At 31.7% G+C, this 24,271-nt stretch overlaps 1 protein-coding gene across 4 annotated transcripts in view; it reads left to right on the top strand.

The window, feature by feature from the left end:
- The window catches only part of LOC145292091 (GPI alpha-1,2-mannosyltransferase 3-like), a 50,429-nt gene extending 31,973 nt beyond the window's left edge, over positions 1-18,456 (top strand). For 3 of the 4 annotated variants that reach the window (XM_080138171.1, XM_080138177.1, XM_080138193.1), the window contains exons 6-8: positions 1,017-1,274; positions 12,784-13,170; positions 17,702-18,147. In XM_080138171.1, the coding sequence (XP_079994297.1) occupies positions 1,017-1,274; positions 12,784-13,170; positions 17,702-18,002 (946 nt within the window). In that variant the 3' untranslated portion in view covers positions 18,003-18,147. Of the gene's footprint in view, positions 1-1,016; positions 1,275-12,783; positions 13,171-17,701 lie in introns of all 4 variants that reach the window. The other variant, XM_080138185.1, reaches the window with a different exon arrangement.
- The last annotated feature ends 5,815 nt before the right edge of the window (positions 18,457-24,271 follow it).

The raw sequence follows: 24,271 nt of genomic DNA on the forward strand, positions 1-24,271 counted from the left end.
ATATTCACAAATTTCCTTTTCCTTTTTATTATAAAAAGTTTTTACTTGTTATAATTTCCCAACTTGAATCATTTTTTTTCTCAAACAAAAATGTCCTTACACTTAAGAGATTATAGGCTCTTTGATGGATCTGAATCAAAATTTGTAAGTAAAATTCTTAGAATACTTGAGAATCCAAAAATTACATAAAATGATTCAAAAACCACTGGAAGATCCAAATGACTCCAAGTTTATTTAGAAAAATACAGCAGTATTCAGATAATAAATACAATGTTTAGACAATAGAAGTTTATTCCTAAGAGAAGCATTAGATGACGGAGGAAGAGCATTGGATGTACTAAGAGAACATTATTCATTGGAGAGAAAACCTCAAATTAATTCTCTCTACACAACTTACTTCCTTGAAGCGACTGAGACGACGGTAAATGCTTAACATAAACTTCTAAAAGCGTTTCAAAAGAAACTGATAATAATTTGAATTGAAATTTGATTAATTAAAGAGAATGTGTGTGCTTACAATTTTTTACGGCAATTATTATTAACTCTGATGCAAATGTTTCTCTCAGCATGGTTAGGGTTAGTGTAAAAGGGAGGAAAAAAAAGAAGCGCTCTTCTAAAATTTATCATTGGTCTAAGGGAGATAACTCCGTTTTACTAAGAGATCCATTTATTTATTTGATACAAGAATTTAGGACACTAAAACCAACCCAACTTCAAGGAATTGTAAGAAAAGAAAGATGCAACTACTTTTTTTTTTTTTTAATAAAAAATGAAAACGTTACAAAAGAAAAATAATTTTTATTAAATAAAACTGCGATGTGACTACTTTTTTTTTTTTGAGTACTTAAAAGACAGCTGCAACTAATTCTTTATCTCCTTCAGACCAATGATAAGTTCTAGAAGATCACAAAAACATAAAAAAGAATTAGTCATGTGATTTAAAAAAAAAAATGCAAAGTAAGAAATGGAAAATGAAAAAATAATTTCCTTTTCAATATTTTCATTTTTCTTTCCAGCGGAATATGCCTTTTATTGTCGATCATTGTGGATTTTATCGGTTATGGACGACTCGTCTTTGTACAGTACAACTTTTTCCACTTCAACGTCATGTCCGATCTTGGTGCCTTCTATGGTTCTCATCCATGGCACTGGTATATAACACAAGGCTACCCTCTCATCATGTCGACACACATTGTGTTTTTCTTCCTTGGTGCTTACCGAGCTAAGAACAAAGTCCTGTTGGTACTTATACTATGGACAATAATAATCTACAGGTAAGGGTTTGTCTTATATTTCCCCATAAAATTTTATGCTATCATTACAGATGACTGAATATTTTCAAGACCATAATCAATTACTGAGATTTGGTATCTGAAATTGAAACTATTACTTCTATTAATTGTTCTTGTCATATTTGGGCTGGTGAATCACTTTTTCATTTAAAGGTTCTTGATAAAGTGCAGAAATGTATCTGCAGTTTGATTGGGCCCACCCTATCTTCTTCTCTGCAATCTCTATCTAAAAGACGTGATGTTGCTAATCTCAGTCTTTTCTATTAATACTATTATAGCATGTGTTCTTCAGAATTGTCTGATCTATTTCCTGCTTCTTTTGTTCCAGCTTGTTTGATTTGTTGGTCTATTGATCTTCATTAGTTCACTATTTTGATACCTCATTGTAATACAGCTCTTGTACACATGTAAAAATATACATTTATATATTAAAGTTGATTCATTTTTAATTATTTTTTTATCAATCTGACAATAGCTAAAATAGTAATGATTAAGGCTGGTGTGCTATATGTTTTGGTTTCGATTCTCACTCATGGCACTCAAGTCAGTTTTTTTTTTTTTTAAATTACTACTATATATTGGATGCAATTTAATCATCGCTAGAGAATTGACTATAACAACGAATACAAAATCTGCATGAATTAAAAAATAATATTTAAGCATATTTTATGACCGGATAATGCACAGTGGCATGTTAGTATACATACATATATATGTCATACACTCGATAACAGTCAATGTTTATAACCCTTAAACTATTTAACTGTTGTTAAACTAGGTGAAATCACAGTGATCAAAATTGTCAAACACCAAAAGCTTAATTTGTTTACTCAAAGCGCATTCAATTTATACGCTAGTAGTAGTTTCACTTACCAGTATTTTAAACCCAAGAAAAGAAGCATGCATATATATATATATATATATATATATATATATATATATGAATGAAATAAAATATGCATCAAGTGCGTTTGAAACCAAATCACAACGTAATATTGGGAAAAATAAACAAATATTTTACTTATTTGAAATTCATCACAAATATATTTCAGAGGTAGCCTTCTTTCTCCAAATTTACAACATGGTAAGGAAGAAGAAAAAGAAAACAAAACAACACACTGAAGATGGAGGCTACCTCTGAAATATATTTGTGATGAATTTCAAACAAGTAAAATATTTGTTTATTTTCCTAATATTACGTTGTGATTTGGCTTTCAAGCGCACTTGATGCATATTTTATTTTATTCAAATTAAAACAATGTTTCTATTGAACTATCATTCTTTGACGATATATATATATATATATATATATATATATATATATATATACACACATACAAACATTTAAGCAAGATAAACAGAAATCTCTCAAGAGTGCTTTCATCTCTTCCAGAGAAAATCGATTGTGTACAATGAAAAATATTATTATTGGCAAAAATAAAAAGCTCTGGGGAAATTTTTTTTAAGGTGCGAAAAGACGATTAATATAAGAATTTAATTAAATAAATATACATGCATAATATTATTAAAATTTGATTGAGAATCCATGTACCAATAAGTATAAAGTAAAGTAGAACATAGAACAGATTCCGAAAATCATTTTAAAATTTTTGAATCTATCTCTATCGCTATTCAGAAACCTTTGTGCCAATAGAAGGAATTTATAAAAATATTAAATTTGTTTGGGGAACTTTAACCCACTCCCTTCTGTTCTGTTTTCCTCGCACGCAATGGCATTTAATTGACGTATACACGTATATTTTTATTAAATTGTTTAATTTAATCAGTTTTTGGCACCTTTAAAAAAATTCTCTCAGTGGTCTATTTTTCACCTATAATATTATTTTTTTGTTGCATGCTGTTGATTTTCTCCCAACGAGATGATAACTGAAAGAGCTCTTGAGAGATTTCCTTTTATCTTGTTTAAATGTTTGTATATATATTATGTACCTCTAAACACACACGCACACTATTGATAGAAAAATTTTCCAATTTTTGTCTTGAAATACGGATATATTGTCGGCGACAGGGACTATCTATAGGTTGATGTGACTTTTGTTATTTTCTTTTTATGCATATTTTTATATATAAAGATTATAAGGATAATAAAAAAACATATACACAAAGAACTATATATAAAAAAATATCAGTAAATGGATAAAACAATTGTACATTTGTAAAGATAATAAAACTAAACTTCACTTAAGATGAGCATAAAAATGAGTATCTTTTCCTAGTGAAGCATTGTATTATAAAAGTATATACGTATTTATTTATTTTATTCAGATGTCATTGACAACCACAGAAATACTTGTTTTCATGTTTTTTGGGTCAATGAACATTAAAAGGATCTCAGGTTTATTTCACAAACGCTTTTGTGTGGATGGATCGTATTCACAAATGTGTTTTTATTTTAATTTACTGTTTTTTTATTTATTTTTTTTTATCTCACCTGGAAACCATGTTTTAAAAGCGATAGGTTATTATTTGTGCAGAAGAGATTAATTTAATGTACTTACCAGAATTAGTTAAAATAGTTAGTACTAGCGAGGGAGGGGGGGCGCACGACTTTGCCCGGTCGTAAAATATGTTTAAATATGATATTTTAATTTGTCCAGATTTTATATATATTATTATGGAGTCGTGATTTCAAAAGTAAAAACAGGAAATTTTTGAATACCATCAGCTAGAATCGAAACTGAAATCAAAACTGGTTACATTACCACACATATGAACTGATTAAAAAATGCACGCATATGAACTGATGACAAATAAACTAAGATGAATGTACAAGATGTCTAATGATTTTCTTTTTTGAGTCCTTAAAAACTATTTTAAATGATTAAATATCCATAAAAGAACGGTCCATAAAAAATCCAATCATTTGAGGCCCCTAGCGCCACTCTGTGATTTTTAGTTTCGGAAGAGAAAGAGTTTGAAAATGTGGAGACAGACAGACAAACATAGTGAGTTTTATAAATTAGATTTTCATTCCTGTATTAAATGCAATTCTATTTAGGTTAGTTTGTTTTTTCAACAACCGTTGAAAAAGATTTACTGTCAAAGTATAAACTATCCCATGGGGCGATGGGTAGTATTGCTGACTATCAACGTGATGATTAGAACTGCTGACTATCAACACGATGGTTGTAGGTTGAATCCCCAACTAAGGAAAGCTTCTAGTCTAACTGCACTAATGAGTTGTACCTATTTACTATGCCTCCCCACAGGACAGAGTTAGACACCAGGGTCGTTTTTTTAACGTGGAGAAAAGGTACAAAAATAAAAATTGTCTCAGTCGTAAAGGATTTCTCCTCCACCGAAAGAGAACAAGAAATAGAAGTGCAGCATCCGAAGAACAGATACTACACTTTGATCTTGTCCCGAAGGCCAAGTGTCATGAGTTGTAATACAAGGAAACATGGATGTGGATGACTATATATATATATATATATATATATATATATATACTAGCAGGGGTACCCGGCATTGCCCGGTTGTTTGGAGGTGTGTGTGTATGTGCAAGGAGGGGGGGGGGTAAAGTAAAGAATAAGCGAAGTAATAACCCTGTTTAAATATAAAAGTAAAAACGATGTTAAACTTCTTTAAAAATTCGGCAAACCCAAAACAACAAAAAAAAACAAAAAAAACAGCGAACAAACATAAAACTTCTTTAAAAAAGAAATCAGAAAAACAAAAAACATAAATCAGGGAAAAAGTGATGGACGTGTTCTGAAAAACAAAAACAAAAAAACACATTGAAAAGTGAAAAAAAAAAATGGCGTAAATAATTCTTCGATTCGGTTAAGTCCATGGTGCGTTTCACCCAGTAGAAAGCATAGAACGAAAAGGAACGTTAAAATTCCATTCCATTCCAGTCTTTTTAAGCAACTACGAAGTAAAGAAAACCCAAACCAGTGTTTCTTCATAACTGTCCCTTTTGAACGATTCTGCAATGGTGTTAAGTAGTGGCGGGGGAAGGAGGAATTTATTAGAGAGAAAAGATTTTACCACTTCCATTGATTTTTAACCGATTTTGGCTGTGAACTCTCAGCAGAAAAAATATAGGAATCTACGATTATCGAGGAAATGGAGAGGCAATAGGCCTATAACACACCTCAGATATTGTGCTGCAGTTTGTGCATATTACATTTGCATGAAATGCCTTGATTTTTAATCCTATTAAGGTCAAAATCAAAGGGGGAAAAATGAGTTCATTTTATATATATAGGGATATGTGTGTATATAATATATATATATATATATATATATATATATGCATACACATTAATATTTTTACCGCTTTATTCTCCACTGAGAACAGAAACTCATTATGTTCATCGAAAAGCTTTTTATTGATTATATAAACAAGTGTTTTTTTTTTTTTTGTAAATTAAAGCACTGATGAGTGCCTATGCTGAAGCAAAAATAAAAACACATATACAGTGAACCATATATATCGGTAGGGGTTGAAACAATTGTTTGATTATATAATCAATAAAGAAAACTTTTTGGATGAAAATAATGAGTTTCTGTTCTCAGAAAAAAATTAAGAGTATGAAAAGGAACTTTGTGTTAATATTTATATTTGAATAGAAAATTTTATTTAAAACATATATAAATATATGTATTTGGAATTTATAATTGCTTATAATTTCTGTGGTGGTTGATGGTGGTTTAGAGGTAATGTTCCTAGCAAATCAAGTCAAAGGGTGCTTTTGTAGCTGGGTTCGAATCTTCCAACCAGTAGCAATCATCACTTCTTGTACTAATGATTGTGAAAGCATGAAAAACTGGTGTCTGTATGGATAAAAATAATTATTTATAATATATATTAGTGGCCTGACAAGGCCACAGGGGAGACAACCAAGCAAAAAAAAATAACCCTAAGCAAAATTCATCCCAAATCAGCAAAACTGAAGCTAGCTTGCTAGGACACTATATATACAAATGTAGGCAAATTTGGATATATTTTATTGGCTTGAAAATATAGGGTTTTTTTTTTGCTTTTTTTTACCAATTGTCATAAAATTTTAACCAAAGAATAGTATTATAATCTTCAAAAAGCCTGCCAATTTTCATGTAATTTCCTCCCATAGAACTAAAGATATGAGCATTTCAATATTCAATTTGGCTACGAGTTTAGATATATATAAATACCACCTTTTGTTTGGCAATTTTATAAGTTCCAAATCTCAGCGACTATTGATTAGAATTTAATAAATGGAGGCTTGTTGGAAAGTTAATGGCCTGACTTGTGTAGTGGGCTATGTGAAATTTGCCGTTTATGTTGCACATTAATGAGATCATCCATCATCCAAAGCCTATTTTTGGCACTTTTTTTACAGCCATAAAATGTTTCAATCGTAATCATTTGTTTTCCTAGTTTTGCATATGAATTACAAAATATCTGATATTTCCCCAAAACCTCTGGCCTTGATGGAGGAGAGACTAAAACTTGCTGCTATAGTTTCAAATGATCTGAAATACCAGCAAGAGGAGACTTGATTTCAAATATTTCTCCTATTTTTATCTCCCCTCTTTGGTTTTCATACATAAAATAAATTTCACAGTGTATAAAGATTATTTGATTCTGGAGATATTCATATTCGTACCCTATTTCCAAAAGAGGGGAGATATAACATATGAGAAATATTTGAGGGAATATATACTAGCAGGTCGCCTGGCGTTGCTCGATCGTAAATAATGCTTAAATATGATATTTTAATTAATGCAGATTTCATATTTATTATTACATTATATTGGACCCAATATATTGTAATGATTTAAAAAGTTAAAAAAAAAAATGACTCATGTGTCACCACTGAGAATCGAAACCAAAACGTTTAGCCTACGATTTATTTTTTTCCTTTGATGTTAATGCCTGAGCTATAAAAACATGTTTGCTGCAAGACAAAAAATTAAAACATGAACCAATAGCTATTATGTTATGCATGCACCAATTTTCCCCGACTAAAACCCAAAATATAAAGTTTTGCATTGGTCCGGATACCCTATATATTAAGTTTCATGTCTGTAGACTAAAAATTGACAGGAGTTTGGTAGGCAAAATTTTTTAAACAAATATATACATGCATAAATATACATAGAAAGAGGTTTGTGTTTACTATAACTTTTTTATACAAATATTACACAAGTATAAATCATGTAGAATATCTGTATGAATATAATTACACATAATAGTTAAGTAAAGATGATTATCCTATAAGAAAATGAAAAAACTAATTGTGAATTGATTAAAATGAATGTTTAAAAGAATATGCTAATTAGCCTGATCTTTTGCAGATGAATGCAATTCCACAACCATATATAAGCAAGTTGTATTTTCTTTTTAAATAAATAGAGAAGAGGCTTGCCTTTTTTCTGTTGTTCTTGGCCTTTGGGCCGGGATCAAAGAGCTGAGTGTGTGTTCCATCTCTCCCCGATTGGGAAGCCTCCAAGATCCCCATCCCCTCCTTCTTGCAATTTTTGTTTTCACCCCCTCCTCTAAATTTCACCCATCTTGGAGAGAAAGAAATACAAACTAACCCCCATTCCTTACCAACAAAATTTTTTTTTTTTTTTTTTTCATTCACCTGCATCTAGAGGGCATCCCTACTTAGAGACTAACCGGCAGAAGCGAGGTTCCTTTTACAAACCTAGTGGAACAGGCAGTCTATGAACTAGACGGGGTTGGGAGGGTCCTACTAATCACTTTTTTTTTACCCCCCCCCCCCCGCCCTCAACACAAATGAATTATTGTACCATTTTTATTGTTATCTGTTTTTGTTTTTACACATCAATAAAAAATGTTTTAAAAATTGGGAGTTAAGTAGGACGTCCCCCAGTATGAAAGGATGAATGTGGTATTATGGTGAAAGAAGATACTAGCTGGGAGAAACTTTTGATTTTGTTTAGTTCTGGAGTGACAAGGATGACCAACAACCCCCACAATCCCCCCTTTTGAGTTAGCCATGTGCCTAAGTTTTTTGTCCATTGTTGATTTTCAATGTATTTTTAACATGAATAAAGGATTTAATATCTCAAAGTGTAGTATCTGTTCTGCAGATGCTGCACTTAAGATAATTTGCACCAGTCAATGGAGGGGAAACCCTCTATAATGGGACAATTATTATTTTTGGTAACCAGAGTGCCCCTTTTTGCCTACTTTTAGGGGAGCTGATTTTTACCCCACATTAAAAATAGCCTTGTGCCTAATTTGCTTTGGTGGGGAAGCAAATAAATACATTAAATAAATAGAAAAAAAGGGATTTCAATATGAATATCAATACACACAAAAGAAAACCGAATTTATAGGAGTATAGATATAAATATTATGTCATATTTGTTTTTTATCTTTTATTATTTGCTAATTTAATTTCATATTTATTATTCTAAATTCTTTAATGTACAGACCTAAAGGTTCAGATAACATCACAGCTACAAGATTTCAAGTCATTACAGGAGATGATTTTTAAGCAAAGTACCTTCCCATTCAGATGTTTTATTTTTATTCCATTCAATTCTTGCCTTCTTCCAAGGATAAAAAGTGACGCATATCAATGAAATAAACTATTGACATTAGTCATGAACGCCAGTGTCTCCTTGCTTCATGGATTCTTTTCTGACATAATTTCATTTTTGAATATTTTTTTTATTTTCTTTTTATCTAATTTTGATTTGTCTATTTTACAGGTGTGCATGATTGGCCTAATGGATAATGATTATCATCACTAACTATGCAATCGGCTTTGCCTCATTCAATTCCCCTCCGATCTGTTGTGCTCGATTATGTTCAAATATCATTGAGAAAAAGGATGGATATACAATTGTGTTGCAGACATCAGTAAAATAGCAACTTGTGTTCAATTAATTGTATACAAGAAATTTTTTGCAATCGATTTTGTTTTTCAGTATTTAATAACACAGAGTATTAATGTACTGTAGAAGGGACAAACCAAACCTTTTCTGTTTTATGGCATGTCATTTCTTTTGTAGTTATAAAATCTGTTTGATTAAAACCTATTTTTGATATTAGCGTTGGGACATCACTTATCAAGGCCAAGAGCCACTTGAGGATAAGAGTTAATATGACAAAATAATTATTAAAGTTGAGGAACATTATGAGAGTATGAACATTGATTAATGGTATTAACAGTTTGATAAACGATGAGGAGGTTGATAACAAGAATTTGCTGACATCTTTTTTTTTTTTTTCTTTTTACAAAGGAGTCACCACATTGCATATAAATATGACCAAGTTGTAATTAGCAAGAAAACAGTTCTTTGATAATGAGTTCCACAGACTGAGAGCCCTTGCAAAAAAACTCTGCCCATGGAAATTCTTCCTAATGCTAGGCATACGGACGAAGAAAAAGAAAGTCTTTTTCCATAGTGGTAGAAAGATGAGTTCTTGCTGCAAATCTCTTATAAGGAGAATCCAAGATTGTAGTTCAGTTGAGCATGATCCACGGAGACTAGCAATGTCTCTTCTCTGAGAAAGAGGTTGTATAGAGAAGAAGATATCACTCCTCACTAAATGATGAAATCGATTTTGTATTCTATCATATGCAATCAATAAAATACACTCAAATAGAATTGGTGTAGTATTTCATCATTAAATAACGCAAACAGAAATAGGCATGAGGTGAAAAACGAATGTACGCATGTAAAAACTGAAACCTTAGAAAATGACCTCCAATCTGTAATAGAATGGGGATATAAATGAATGATAACATTTAATGCTATTAAGACTAAACTTCTTTCCTTTAACAATTCCAAGAAACCTTTTCAACTACTAATTGCCGTGACTAATAACACTCTACCTGAGAGCTCATCGTTCAAACTTCTTGGCTTACCATTCACAGGTAACATGAATTGGAACAATTGCTCTTGACATATCTAAAGCCTTTGATAGGGTATGGCATAAAGGTTTACTTCATAAGATCGCTAGCTATGGTATAGCTGGAAAAGTCTTCTCAATTATTAAATCATTTCTTTCTGATAGGTTCATAAGAGTAGTAGTTGAGGGGCAAAAATCAGAAGCTCACAGTATTAATGCCGGTGTCCCTCAGGGATCCATCCTGGGCCCAACTCTTTTCCTGATCTACATTAATGATCTTCCAAATCATATCCTTACATCATTTGTAGACATTTATGCTGACGACACTACCATTTATGGTAGCACATCTAAGACAGTAAACGACCAAGTTCTCTCCAATTCTCTCTCCTCTGATCTTGAGCACGTAGTACAATGGGGAAAGGAGTGGCTGGTTACTTTTAATGCATCTAAAACCAAGCTTCTCTCTTTACATCATCAACATTCTAATTCACATTTGTCATCAATTGAAATGAATGGCTCTCGTCTTCAGGAGGCCTCAAGTTTTGACAAGCTTCTGGGCTTGACCATTACTCCTGATCTTAAATGGAACACGTATATCAAATCTGTTGCCAAGGCCGCTGGAAAAATGGTGGGATCTTTCTATCGATCCAGTAGATATCTCACTGCTGATGCTATTCTCTACCTATATAAGAGCCAGGTACGTCCAAGGATGGAATACTGTTGCCACATTTGGGCAGGAGCTGCTAGAAAAGACTTGTCCTGCCTTGATAGAGTTCAAAATAGACTTTGTAGCCTCGTAGGAGATGTCCTTTTCTCCTCCTTGCAACCTCTATCTCACAGAAGAGATGTTGCGAGTTTGTCTCTGATGTATCGTTATTTTCATGGAAAGTGTTCAACTGAGCTTCAATCTATGGTCTCCCCTCGCCAAACTTTCACAAGAAACACTCGTCTAGCTGTAAACACTATCAATAATTTCCCCCACTCTTTATCTATGCCTAAACCTAAACGTAGATTCCATGAACAAAGCTTCTTTCTTAGAACTGCACGCCTGTGGAATTGTCTTCCGTTTTCCTGCTTTCCGACTGACTACAATATGGTTGTGTTCAAGTCTAAAGTAAATAAGTTCTTGATGAGCCGTTCCATATAAGTTATTAAATTTACCAAATTTTCATTACTAATGATTACTATATTGACCAATTTCTACTGTACACTCTTTAACCCTTATCCTTGAGTGGCCTCTGGGCCTTGATAATGTGGTGACGCCTTTGTAAAAAAAAAAAAAAAAAAAAAAAAAAATACATTGAAGACACTATCAAAACTGCAACAAAGAAGTTGAACTTCCTCTACCATACTAGAAAACTACTCACACCTGCCAGTATTCTGTATCTCTACAAAGCTGCCATTTTCCTGTATATGGAGTATTGTTGCCACATCTGAGCTACCACTAATCTCTCCCTCCTGGATAAGGGCCAAAAAAGTCTCCGACCTAATAGGTTCTGCACTATCAACCAAGCTCCAACCCCTGTCATATCGCCGCAGTGTTGCATCCTTGTGTCTATATTACAAGAACTTAAATGAAATGTGCTCTGACAAACTCGTAGCCCTTGTGCCTCCTTGATGTAAATACCCCCAGCTAACAGAACAATCAGCAAAATTTCACACCTTCACTGTAAGCTTTCTATTCTGATAGTTTCTTCCCTCACACTGCTAGACTTTGGAATTCCTTCCCTGTTTTCTGTTTTCCTTACTGGTTTAACATGTAGAACATTAAATGTAATATGAACAGACATCTCATTGCTAATCTCTCTACATAATATTCCTATAGACATGGTCCCAAATTGTAGCTCCTTACATTCAAGTGGCAGTATGCCTTGTTTGGATGTGAATAAGAGTAAAAAATAAAATGTTATAAAATAAATAAAGCTTAGTTTGTCTATTTTATACCTTAAATACAATCCTTGTATTCAATTAGTTGAACACAAGTTACTAATTTGCATGTAGCTGGAGTTAACAGTATTCATATGGATATGAATCGAATAAATCAAATTTGAATTTTGCATTTCAGATTCTATAGTCTGTAATTGCATCCATTTTGCCAATCACTGATCCTTTTTTCCTAATATAAATCGGTTCTTTTCTAAAATCCTCCTTATAATCAAAAGTAAAAATAAAGAAAAATTTGTATAATGTATGTATTTGTGATGTAACGAAAATATCATATTCCAAAAATTACATAAAATGATCAAGTAGTTTTATTTTTAAATAAGGAAATAAAATTTTATGAGTAACCAAAGGAGAAACTGTCTTGGCCTCCATTTTGAAAAAAAAACTCACGAAACAAAGGAAAATAACTCTACAATAATTTAAACTTGCAAGATTTATGTCGTAATGCCTATAAATTCCCATTAATCATTCAAAAATAATGTTCTTTATAAAAATAAAACTACGTAATCAATTTACATAATTTTTGGAATATGGTATTTTTGTTTTGTCACAGGTAAGTATATCATACAGATTTTTCTTTATTTTTGTTTTTTAATATAGGTGGTCTGGACAAGGACCTATAAATCTTATTAAAAGAATCGTTTTGTGACTAACAATGTGTTTTCTTATTTTAAAAAGTGAAAAATTGTTTGATTTCTTTTTCAGTTTCCTTAGTCATAAAGAGTTCCGTTTCTTATTGCACATATTACCAGTCTCGATGCATTACTGTGGCATCTTCTTCCAGTCGTTATGTCGGCCGCCGACAGAATCAGAGGTGGAAGATGAAACTGCCCTGGACAGCGATAAAATACACCAAACTTCTAGTCATAGATTGGTAAAGGGTCCAAGAAAGGACAGGAACAAGTCGCATCTCACTCGGGCGTATGTTCTACTGATGCTTCTACTCATAACGAACGTACCTTTAGCTCTCTACTTCAGTTTCATACATCAAAGAGGCAGTGTAACCATTATGAAGTATGTACACGATGAGGACATCAACAGACCTGCGAATGTCATCTTCTTGATGCCTTGCCACTCAACACCTTATTATAGGTAAGGCAACATGTTTGCTAAAAAAATTTTTTTTTTTTAGTGAAAAATTTTTTTTTAGTGAAAAATTTTTTTTTTTGGTGAAAATTTTTTTTTTAGTGAAAATTTTTTTTTAACTTAAAAATTTTTTTTTTTTAGTGAAAAATTTTTTTTTAACTTAAAAATTTTTTTTTTTAGTGAAAAAATTTTTTTTGGTGAAAATTGCTCCAGACAATGTGTGAATCCACTTGATGTAAATAACTAACAAGAGTGAAAGATAGTTATTGCAAAGACATAGGATATCTATTGGCTTTAGTCTTGAAAAGATCAAGGTTATAGGCAGGAGAAAAAAAGTTGATGGGAAAAGCATTTCACAAGCTTGCAGTTCATGGAAAGAAACTACTAGAATAGGAAGCTGTATTACAATGAGGTATGAAAACAGTGAATTAATAGAGATCACTAAACCAATGAGTCAAATGAGCTGGAACAAAGGAAGCAGGGAATAGATCAGATAATTTTGAAAAACATATGCCGTAATAGTATTTATAAAAAAAGACTGAGACTAGCAACATCACGTTTGTGAGAGAGAAAGGTTGCAGAGACAAAGAAATAAAATTACAGATATGTTTTTGCACCTTATCAAGAATCCTCAAATGGGACAGGACAGATTTTCACTAACTAAAATACGATAACAATAATCCATACATAGTCTTATAGTAAATTTGTAGAGATAAAAAATAGACTTGGGTGTGAGAAAATGTTTAGAGTGATGGAGAGAACCGAGTTTCTGATAACCAGAAAGAGCAATGAATCTAATACAAGAAAGATTTGAGGAGAAAGAAAGATCCAGAAGTTACTGGTTCGATTTCTCAAAAGCATAGCCATCCGAGAATCTAAGGTAGAAAAGGAACACAACTATTAGTGATGGGACGATTCCAATATTTTTCCCAATTCGGATACAGTTACTGATTCTAATTCTTTATAAATCTCTAAACTTTTAACTATAGATATGAGTATGATAGAAAATAATGACATCATTAGTCATCCCAGCATATCACTAAACTGCATTTGGAAGCTCCTAATCACAAAATCACTGAAAAAGAAAACATGACATATGCCCAGCCCAAGGGAGGTAACTTCATAAATAAAAAAAACAACTTTTTTCCTTGGAGTTGCCCCCCTCCTTACATTGTGTGTTTTTAAAAAAACAAAACAAAAACAAGAATACGCATGGGTATCGATTCTCTGTTTCATAAAACATTTTTTCATTAATATTAACAATTAGTATAGATATCCCGAAAAATTGAGTCATAGGAAAGCCTTTAAAAAATATCTTAGTGACCCCTGAAGATTGAACGTTCTTCATGATTTATGGACCCACCCTCAAACCCACAGTTTGAATTCTTGTAATGCAGAGCCAACCCTTTTTTCCTTAGTAGAGAAAAAAAAAAACATGTTTTCAACACCTGAAGAAGGTCGCAGGTTGCAGCGGCCAAAACATTGTGCTAATAACACCCAAGATGAGAATAATAGTCTGATTAATCAACATAACGCAAGCATTCACATCTCTTCTCCAAAATTCAGAATTACATTTAACTATAGAGTTTTTCTGTTTTTGTTCCAATTACTATAAAAACCCATGTTAAAAGTATGGATATTTTCTCAAATGTAAAAATACACTTTTGCAGGATCATATAAAGGTTTTAGTTTTGCTTGTAGTTTAAAAGTAATGAATATTTACTATTTTGTCATTACTACCAGAAGTGGAAGTGTTGCTTTAGATAAAATAAAATAAAAAATACAATTAAACGAATTGTTTTTGGCATTAGAAAATAGGCACAAATTTTTCCCACATCCCCAAAAGTTCCGATTATTCGATTCCAATTAATCATTGCAACACTAACAACTATGATTGAAAGACACAAGCTGAGTCTTAATAGGATTAACAACTAATTTAACTAATTTAACATCATCATATTCAGTTTATCATCCATTTTACATACTGGCATGCTTTGAATGGTTTTTAGAAATTGATTTTTAACCTAACCTATCTCTGTCCAGGTCTTTATTTATCCCTCTTTCAGGTCAATTCTTATAACTTCCTCCCTTGATTTCCTTGACCTTCTTCAGTTCAACTGGACCTGCTACCTCAACTGTTCTATTAACCCCAAAACTCTCATCCATTCTTACAACGAAACCATGCAAAGTCTCTTATTCTGCACACATCTTCCTATACTGTCCAGATTTAATCTTCCTTTGTTATCATCAAATCCAAGTCTGTCATTAACACTCAAATTATGCATCCATTGTGTCATTCTCATACCATTTTTTTTTTCAATGTGCTCAATACTTGCTGGCCAGCTTTCATTTCCATACATCATTCCGCTGTGTACACATAGATTCAGATCTTGGTCAACAGTGGTAATGCTTTGCTGGTTAGTAATGACAAGTTTCTATAAACTCACTCCATCCAAATAATATCCAAAAAGAAATTAATGTAAATAGTTGAGTGTTTGAATGTAAATTATTGATCACTAGCTGGGTGCCTGGCATTGCCCGGTTCTAAAATACGCTTAATTATGATATTTTAATTTATGCAGATTTCATATTTATTATTATAGAGTCAATTCTCTATTGATTATTATATTGTACCAATATATAATAATGATTTAAAGTAAAAAAAAAAAGAAAAAGAAAAGATGACCTGGGTGCCATCAACTCGAATTAAAACCAAACATATAGTGCTTCAGCATTAGTAATTACCATTTGAGCTATTGTCAGATGAATAAGAAATAATTAAAAATGAACTGACTTTAATGTATCTACTTATATATAAAAGACACTTTGTCTGTGTGTGTGTGTGTGAGTTCATTCCTATAGACTCTAAAACGACTGGGCCGATTTTTAAAAAAATTCACACATATGTACCTTATTTGTCTGGGAGTGTTGTTAGATAGGTTTTGTATCGGAATGCCTCTGATAAGTATAAAAAATCGATAATCCAAGAAATCTAATTAAAAAAGAAACAGTCCAATTTTGGTCAAAGTTAACACTTTTATGCAGCCTACCAACAATTGCATTCAAGAAGTTTTATCACCACACAAGCAGAATGGTTCGGTCTATAAAATCAACAGTAGGTTCTTTAATAAGACAGAGGCGCGTTCAAAATGAACGCTTCTGCTTAGAGTATAATTGGATCATTGTACTTGACTTTTGCATTTTAAACTTAATTCAAGTCATTATATAAAATTAAAAATAATTTCATCAAATCAACAGTAGGTTCTCTACATTGCCATGTAGACTACAATGAATTATGGACTAAGTCAATACGGGGAGGCATTTGAAGCTTCCTCCCACTGCACAGCGATGAGTTCCTTACTAGAGCAGGCAATCAATTGATTTGATTGACGAATGAGTGATTTCACCGATTTCGATGACAATAAAAGTATTAGAAGTGTGGAACATTTGTTAATACTCTTTAAATCCCGAGCAACATCGGGTCGCCCTGCTAATAGTTGTATAATTATACACGCATAAAAATAACATGTTTAGTTGACTTATGTTTGCCAAGTTCCAGTTTTTTTTCAATTTTCATCCTTTAGCAGCTATTTTTACCAGCTAAAAACCCAGAAAATAACAATTCACAAAAAATGCAATTATTTGGCATGTCGCTCTAGGACTTTGCGTCTCAGAAAAGATGCACTTAAAAAAAAAGATGGAGGCAGACAGACAGATACAGTCATATTGAGTTTTATAAATTAGATTATATGAAAAGTTTGCTTATTTTAATTAATTCTTGATTGATCTTTTTTTCAATAAATGCAACATTTCTCTGAGGGATAAAATGAGTACTCCCATAATAATCATTACTAGTGAGACCTGAGGAAATTCCACAGGGGACTCATTCATATTTAATATATTGATGTTGGTATTCTGTAGATGTTCAATGTAAATGGAGACGCTATGATATTATTGTAGCTTTTTTGTTAAAACTGCCGAAGTATTTATCTAAGCTAGTACAAACGCCGGTCATAAAGTACACTTAAATATTATATTTTAATTCTTGTAGATTTCATAAATATTATTATAGAGTTAATGTTCTGTCGATTTTTATATATTATAAAGTTGTGATTTTAAAAAAAAAATATATATCCATATAACTTGGGTACATTAGTTTGAATTGAAACCGAAATAAAAACATATGAAAAAACAATATGTTTAGATATATATATATATAACTCGAGTTCCTTCAGCTGTAAATCGAAACCAAAACCGAAACTTATGAAGAATTCTTGATAAAATTATTTATTAAAAAAAATAGATGACTTATGTGCCATTAGCTATAATCAAAACCAAAACTTATGAAGAATTCTTTGTAAAATTATTTATGACAAGAAATGGAAGTACATAACAATTAAATGACCTGGTTGTAAGCATGACACAGAAAATAACACACACGCTATCATATTAATATATAGATTATTAAAACTCGTTAAAAGCTACAAAAATATTTAATGATAATTTTACGCTTATTTTTTCTTTTCTTTTTGGCCAGTTACCTCCACCGTTATGTTCGGATGCGATTTTTGACGTGTGAACCAAATTTGAATCAGGATGCTGATTACATTGATGAAGCTGAACAGTTTTTCCAGGATCCACTGAAATGGCTGAATGCTGAGTATAGTCAACTCGCCACACACAAACAACCTACACACATTGCCTACTACGCAAACCTTCACGATAAACTCCTACCTTATTTAAACCGACACAACTACAGCAAATGTGCACAATTCTTTCACACGCATTATCCAGAGGGACGGGTGGATTCAGAAATTTTAGTCAGTTGCAGAATATGATTAAGAAAAAGTCATTTTCAAGATTATTTTTTCTATAGTAATTATTTCTTTATTTAATCAATTATTTATTAAAATAAAAAAAAGAAGCTATTTAAACATAATAATTAAAAAATAAAATCTGCCACAATGCATTTCCATTTCTTCATAAAGAAATCACTAATTTAATCTTTTGTTCATAGTTGAAAAAAATTACTTTGTCTCATTAAAATTTGAAAAGCTTTTGTAGCATTTAAACTGTCAAATAAAGTAATTTTTTACTTAAAAATTCTTGTGTATTAAAAAAATTTAAAGTTTTTAAAACTATTTATATCAAATAATTCAATAAATAGAGATTAATTTAACAAAATTAGTTAAAGTATTATAACAATTTGGTTCAATTAATAATTTAATGACCATACAGTATCATAATAATTAAATTTAAATTGCAAAACACTATTTTATTTTTCTTTCATTTCAAAAAAATATTTTTTTCTTTTCCAAAAAATGTTTTTTTCTTTTCTAAAAAATGTTTTTTTCTTTCCATAAAAATGTTGTTTTTTTTTCAAAAAAAAATTTACTAAAAAAGGTATACTTACAAAAAAAATGAAAACAAAAATGAAAGTAAAATGTTTCTCAGGCAAGGCTGGATGGGTACAGCTAATTTTGACTAAAGAGCAACATTTTAAAGCTAGGCTTTTTAGCTCGTAAAAAAACAGGCAAAAGTTATAGCCCATTGATTTAGAATGGGTGCTCTATACCAAATAGATGGTTAAATATGATTAAATTTGTGCTCATTTTTGCATTAAATACTAATCCCTGCTAATCCCTAATTGTACATCAAACAAATACCATGATATGTAGTTTGCTGCACGTTATCATAACAAATATCCAGACAGATCAGCCAAATAGTTTTCAAAAAAATGTTTACAGTAAATGTTTTATTGTGGTGACTAACGCCTATCAATCCATAACTGTGCATTGAACAGATACCATAATACTTAGTTCATTGCACTTTATCATAACGAAGGTCCATACAAAATTTCAGCTTGATTGGTTCAGTAGTTTCCAAGAAAAAATGGAATAGATGAATAAAGAGAAATACAGGGTGTCCAAAAAGTCACTGCAAAATAGACAAATTTAAAGGAAACGCTTCAGTGACTTTTTGGACACCCTGTATAATATAGATACCTTATCAAATGAATTTAATTAACTTAAAACCTTTAATATTTTTTTCATCAAACTTAAATTAAAATTTATTTTTAGTTATAATTGCAATTCTTTTTTATACATAAAAAAATTATTCTGTAAAGGAGGTCAACCTGATTAATAATGAGAAAAACGATTTTATGAAATGTTTGGCAGAATAACTTTGAACCTTATCAATTTTTGTTTATACATCTTTGAACTGATTCTTATTCAATTCTGGATCAAGTATAATTTAGATTGATGCCAGATTTGCCCAGCCATAGGATGTACTCAATATTGCTTAAGTAGGTGATGCTGTAAATAAAGTAATATTTATTGAAATGTATTTTCATAAATTCAATCCCCTTAAAACCCAATTTCCATGAAATGAATAACATCCTTACATTTCTACTCCAAATCTTTTATTAGCATTTTACAGTCTTATTTTGGAAAAATTTCTGTAGTTTAAAGATCAAAATAAAACTTATTTCCTTTTCATGAATATCCAGTGTGAATGCAGACAATAACAATAATATTGTATCTCTTTAGATTAAGAATTAAATTACTTATCCGAGTTGTTACAGAATATATATTGTTCTCGTGAAGGCTATCTCAAAAACTGTAGGAGGAGTTTGTGAACAAACAAAAAGAAATAACATGCAACTTCATATATAGATATATTCCCCCTTTTAAAAATTTTTTTTCCATAAAAAGTGTCCTTAGGGGTCATAGAAACGTCCCCATTAAATAAAAATCTCAATTGATAAAAATGTTTATTTATTCTATACTTTGTTTTTTGAGCAATGTGTGATATGTGCTTTTTTTCTTTATTGCCCCAAAATGAAGCAAATTCTTTTTAAATATGGTTGTATTAGAATTTGAAATGAATCTAGATTCTTTCACCAGAAAATATACTGAATAGCGGATTGAGTCATGAACTCGCATGAAAAAGGATGACACTAATAATGCAACAAATTGCATGTGAAACGAAGATCACCAACATGTGGTGCTAAAATAATATGACATGAGACTGTTGCAAAAGACAAATGCAATGTGTGGCCATTTTATTTCTCATAGCGTAAGAAGTAACCCTATTTATATGAATGGGCAAATATGGAAGAGTAAATCTCTATAAACAATTTTGCTACACTTCTGTGTAGCACTAGTTCCTGTCGTGTCCAACGAAAGTGCGATAGCAAATCTGAGAAACTGTTGGTTGTGGGGATGATTGCATTCTTGACAACAGACAAGCAAAATGCCACAGTTAACTGAAAACCATGGCAAGATCGTGTCTCAACAAAACACTCGTCTCTGAAGGAGTTGGTGCTAAGAAGGGCATCCAGCTGTAAAATTTTTGCTTCAAACAAACTATGGCTGTTTTAAAGGTGAACAGGCCTTTGAGCAGCTGCTAAAAGGCAGACTTGTGGCAGCCATGCAAAACCTACAATTGGATAGTTAGTCAATTAACGTCATCTGAAGAAGATCATAAACAAAAAAATCTCATGAAAACAACTTTAGCAACATAATCAATTATCGGACAAATGATTTTTAAAAAATTTGAACATTTTTTTTTCTGTTTGGATTACTGTTCTCATCTTGGATATTATTCTCACGTCTCGGCTGATGTAACCCCTGACCTTCTTCAGGTGTATCTTTTTGGACTCTGGGAATCTTTATAAAATTTCAAACTGAACCTTTTATTTAATCCACAGAGGTAGAGTGTTCTTATTCCATCATCCATGACTAGGTAAAAGTCTTAAGTAATTTTTTTAATAATATCGTTAGTATTGCCTGTATAGAGGATTGAACCTTCACATCCAAATAATAAAAATTACCAATCCTCATCTCAAAAATTGCAAAATATATTCTTTGTTTTTTTTACAAATCAGTTTTATTTTATTATTTTATTTAAATTAATTATCTTGTCGTTCTGCATATACTGATCTGGATTTCCATAAGACTTGACTCTGGCTTGACTGGCAGCTGATGTAAACTGCTGGATCAAGTTGATCAGCCAATGAAAAAGTGCCATTGGAAATAGAAGCAGACGACTTTTAATAAATTCAAAGAAAAAACATTATTTTATAATCATGCATAAAAATGATAGACAAGGCAGACTCTAAGATAAATCTATGTATGTTGGCGAAAATGATATAGACGTCTGAGCAAACAGTAATTTATTGCTAAAAGAGACAACTTCTAACCTCAGAATTGAGGTGCAAAATATGTACATGGAAGTGTTTGCTTAAGAAAAAAGTGTTTGTGAGTGAGGATTTTGCTTGGAAGTGCACTAATGCTCAATGCAGATAGTGGGCCTCCTTGTGTACTGGAACATTTTTTTGAGGTCTAAATTGGAAATCTCAGTAATTTTGAAAATTATTTGTGAGCACACGACCTGGCCACCACAAAAAATCTTCAAAGAGAATGTGAAATTGAGTCAGAGCATACTGTTACTGAATTTCATTAGAGGCATTTGTCAGGATTATTTCCTTATGAATCCCCAGCATATTGGAGGGTCAAGGCACATGATGGAAATCAACAAGTCTTTGTTTAAAAGAAGAAAGCACAACATTGGAAGACCCATTGACTGTACCAAATTGCAATGCTAAAACTCTCCTTCCTATAATTAAAAAAATATATCCTACCAGAGACCACGGTCATATCCAGCTGTTGGAAGGCATACATCAGAGTTGAAAGAGAAGGATACCATCACCTGACAGTTAACCATAGTCTGGATTTATAGACACAACAATGAAAGATACAACTAATCATATCAAGAGGATGTAGAAGGAAGGCAAGCAGTGCAATAAGAAAGAATACAGAACCAGCTTGGAGCTTCTGAATACATACCTAATTGAATTTATGTGAGGACAAAAATCTGGAAACAATCTATTTGCTTCCATCATAAATCACATTGCAGGAAGTTACCCGGTTGGGGAGCTTCCTTCCATTTCCTCTAATCCATCTTCTCCCATCGATGACTGCCCTACAGTCGACCAAAAATATTCCTAAAGAAATATCCTGTTCTTTAACAGGTTCCTCTCCCATGAAGAAACAACTATAAAAAACATTGTTACACTAAAAAATCAATTTATATATCTATCTATCTCTCTCTCTCTCTCTCTCTCTCTCTCTCTCTCTCTCTCTCTCTCTCTCTATATATATATATATATATATATATATATATATATATATATATATATAGAATGTGTGTGAAGTTTTCCAACAAATTCATTCATATTTTGTAAAAAGAATTAGACGAAGTCTTTCAACTTCAACTTTTCTTTAAAAAAATACAAAAAACATAAAAAGCATACACTTAAAAAAAAAACAATCACATATTTTCCTAATAATTGTTAAAAGTTTAAAAAAATATTCATTAAACTTACGATAAGTTTTTATCATTTTATTGTGTTTCCATTTTTTTTTTTTCATTTTATTTAATCTGCAATAAATGTTATCTTGTTTCCCTGGCATCTTTTACTTACAGAGATCAGCATATTTTGGAGGTTTACATCAGCTGCTGGTTGAGCCTGAGGTAACATCACGGAAATTCGGGAGAGTATGTGAAGAAGTACCCGTATCTTGTTTGTCTCTCATACATGGATAATATTTATAGGCTTGCACAATTCACTGAAACTTTGATAAAAAAAAAAAAATTCACCCACTCTCTCTACCTGGCTGATACAAGTATATCGATGGGAAGCTAAAGACGATGATAAAGATCAGGGAAAACTTGGCTGAGCTCTCATAAAATGATTTGTCTTGGATGATGAAATTGTGATTGGTTGACTATCTCTTATGACCTTTCTATGGACTATCATGTGTTGCCCTCCATGATTTGGAATATGATGCAGACCAATGCAGAAGAAATTGGCACAACCCAACCAGAGTGAAGATTATTACAACAACAAAACAACCGCAACAAAAATCAACAACAAAACAAAAAAAAAAAACAAGTATTTCTATAACAAAACTCATGTGTAAAAAAATGTTAAAAATAGTATTTTTCCACATAAGGAACAAAATGGAAAGCTTTTATTAAACGTGAATTTTATTTGTGAATTTTTGAGATGAGGATTGATAAATTGATTTATTCAGACTGCTGTTCTCTAGTGTTTTACAAAATTCACCTGAAGAAGGTCAGAGATTATATCAATCGAAATATTATGAGAATAATATCCAAGATGAGAATAGTAGTCCTCTCTGGGAAGGTATTGCTTGGAACACCTTTCCTGCCTTGACAGAGTGCAAAACCGATTTTGAAATCTAGTGAGCTCTGCCCCTTTCTCCTCTCTATTACTCTTTTTTCACAGAAAAGACATTGCTAATCTTTTCATATCATTATTTTGATCGCAGGTGTTTGGCTGCGTTTCAATCTATGCCCCCCTCCCCCATAAAACATTTGTAACAAAAACTCGTCTAGCTACAACCACTGTCAACAATAGTTTTCCTTTCTCTCTGTCTTTATGTAAAATTAGATGAAGCTTCCATGAGCAAAGTTTCTTTTCTAGAACTTCCGATTTATGAAAACACAATGCTGCAGGGCTGCTTCCCAGCTGACTACAACATGGTCGATTTCAAGTCCAATGTAGACAAATTCTTGTGGAGCTGCCTTTCTTAAATAATCAAATGCTGCTCAATCAACAGCATCATTAACAATCATCACTGTCCTGTTTCACCCTTCACTCATTTAACTTTTAATATTGAATGGCATTTGAGTTTTTATAAATGGCGATACCTTAGTAAAAGGAAATAACAATAATAGTTTCTAATTAGGGCTACAGGTCAAGATATTGCATCATAGAGAGGGAGTACATACTAATATCTAATGGATAAGCTGATCAAATCATTCTCTTTTATGTGGATTGCCAGAAAGAGAGAGTGATCATTTTGGGAATAGTTGCTCCATTCTCCTATGCGGAATGGATTGAGGATATTATGTATGCACTAAATATTTTAACCATTAAAAACGGGTAAAAGTTATAGCCTGTTGATTTAGAATGAATTCTTTATGTCAAAGTAAATACTAATCCTTATTAATCCCAAACTGTGCATCAAATGCTTAGTGTTACTGCCAAATCAGTCTATGAGTTTCGAAGAAA

This window comes from Euprymna scolopes, chromosome 2 (genome assembly GCF_053919585.1).
Source record: "Euprymna scolopes isolate OS-2025 chromosome 2, ASM5391958v1, whole genome shotgun sequence".
In the NCBI taxonomy this organism is placed as follows: domain Eukaryota; kingdom Metazoa; phylum Mollusca; class Cephalopoda; order Sepiida; family Sepiolidae; genus Euprymna; species Euprymna scolopes.